The following is a 1,302-nucleotide window of genomic DNA, read 5'->3' as shown; positions in this document are numbered from 1 at the left end:
AAAACTAAAATTAATTTGCCTGACATAAATTAATAAAACATAAAATCTTAAATTAATAAGTAATTAGAATAAAATCGAGTGAAATTAATTGTTTGTCATTATCTGTTAATAAAGTTTATTGGCATTTTTTATGTATTAATATTTCGAAAAAAAAATTCAAGTAAATAATTAAGTTAGCTATAAATAAATCATTATTCACGAATTAATGAATGTGGAATTAATTTCTTGAAAAGGGAAAGAAAAAGAAAATGAATAGAAGAATTTTTAAAGAAACAAAGTTATTTTGGATTTTAATTCCAATAATAATATGTATAATATCACTTTCAATAAATATTTTTGATATTAATTCAATTGAAAAGAATAACAAAATATTGAAACTATGGAATGGAATATTAGAGAGTGGTGATAAATTTTTAACAATAAGAAAGCTGGTAGGATTATCAAGAAATAAAGAATACAGTCATAAGAAATATCCAATATTACGCCCAAAATATAATATTAGAGAAAAAAACAAGGTAAAAAATTGGAATGATTTAGGGGTAGTATTGCAAAGTAAATGGCCACAAGTACCATTAGAGGCTTCATTGATAGAATTTCTAACAGAGTTTTACCTAGGAATAGGAAGTACATTTGAAGACTTAGTGAGAGATTTAATTAATTTAAATAACCATGAAGATGGAAATAAAATTATTACAGCAAGGTTAGCAAGTGAATTGGTTGATAATAATCTAGGGATCAAATTGATGGAGACTATGGTAATTAATAGATACTATTCTCCTAGAATTGAGTCAATTCGAACATTGGAAAGAAATCAAAGAAGTGTTTTTGGAATAATATGCAAAAAGGCTAGTTGGTTTATTGTTATATATCAAGAAGAGACTGTTGATACATTTTGTAATTCCAATGATCTTTACAATAGTGTAATAAAAGGGAGATCTAAAGGATTTGAGAATGTAGAAAAATATGATTTAAGCTTCTCAAAATTTGATTTAGCAAAAGAACATATAATTGAAAATACTTATATCAATATAGAAGAAAACAATAAAATGAAAAAAATTGATATTTACGCATATATCGATTTTTCAGAAGATAATTCTATAGAAATTTTGAATAACTTATGGAATATTTGGGATATATTAAAAGATCAAAGTTATGTAAGAATAAAAATTAGACATTGTGATAATGAATAAAAATAAATGGTGAGATTGAATATTTATCTGGATTTGGAGTTTCAGTGAATAAACTATCAAAAAAATCGAATTCAGTAAATAATTCAAGTTCAGCTATAAATGATATTTTTCA

General features: G+C 23.7%; 1 protein-coding gene across 1 annotated transcript; it reads left to right on the top strand.

Moving 5' to 3' along the window:
- The first annotated feature begins 248 nt into the window (after positions 1-248).
- On the top strand, positions 249-1,190 carry Chro.40441 (hypothetical protein). Its single annotated transcript, XM_659874.1, has 1 exon — positions 249-1,190. One exon carries the CDS (start codon positions 249-251, stop codon positions 1,188-1,190), a length of 942 nt encoding a protein of 313 aa, XP_664966.1.
- Positions 1,191-1,302: the final 112 nt, after the last annotated feature.

This window comes from Cryptosporidium hominis, assembly GCF_000006425.1.
Source record: "Cryptosporidium hominis TU502 chromosome 4 CHRO014161, whole genome shotgun sequence".
Lineage (NCBI taxonomy): Eukaryota > Apicomplexa > Conoidasida > Eucoccidiorida > Cryptosporidiidae > Cryptosporidium > Cryptosporidium hominis.
Note: the sequence above shows the minus strand (reverse complement) of the source record. Positions and strands in the feature narration are given on the sequence as shown.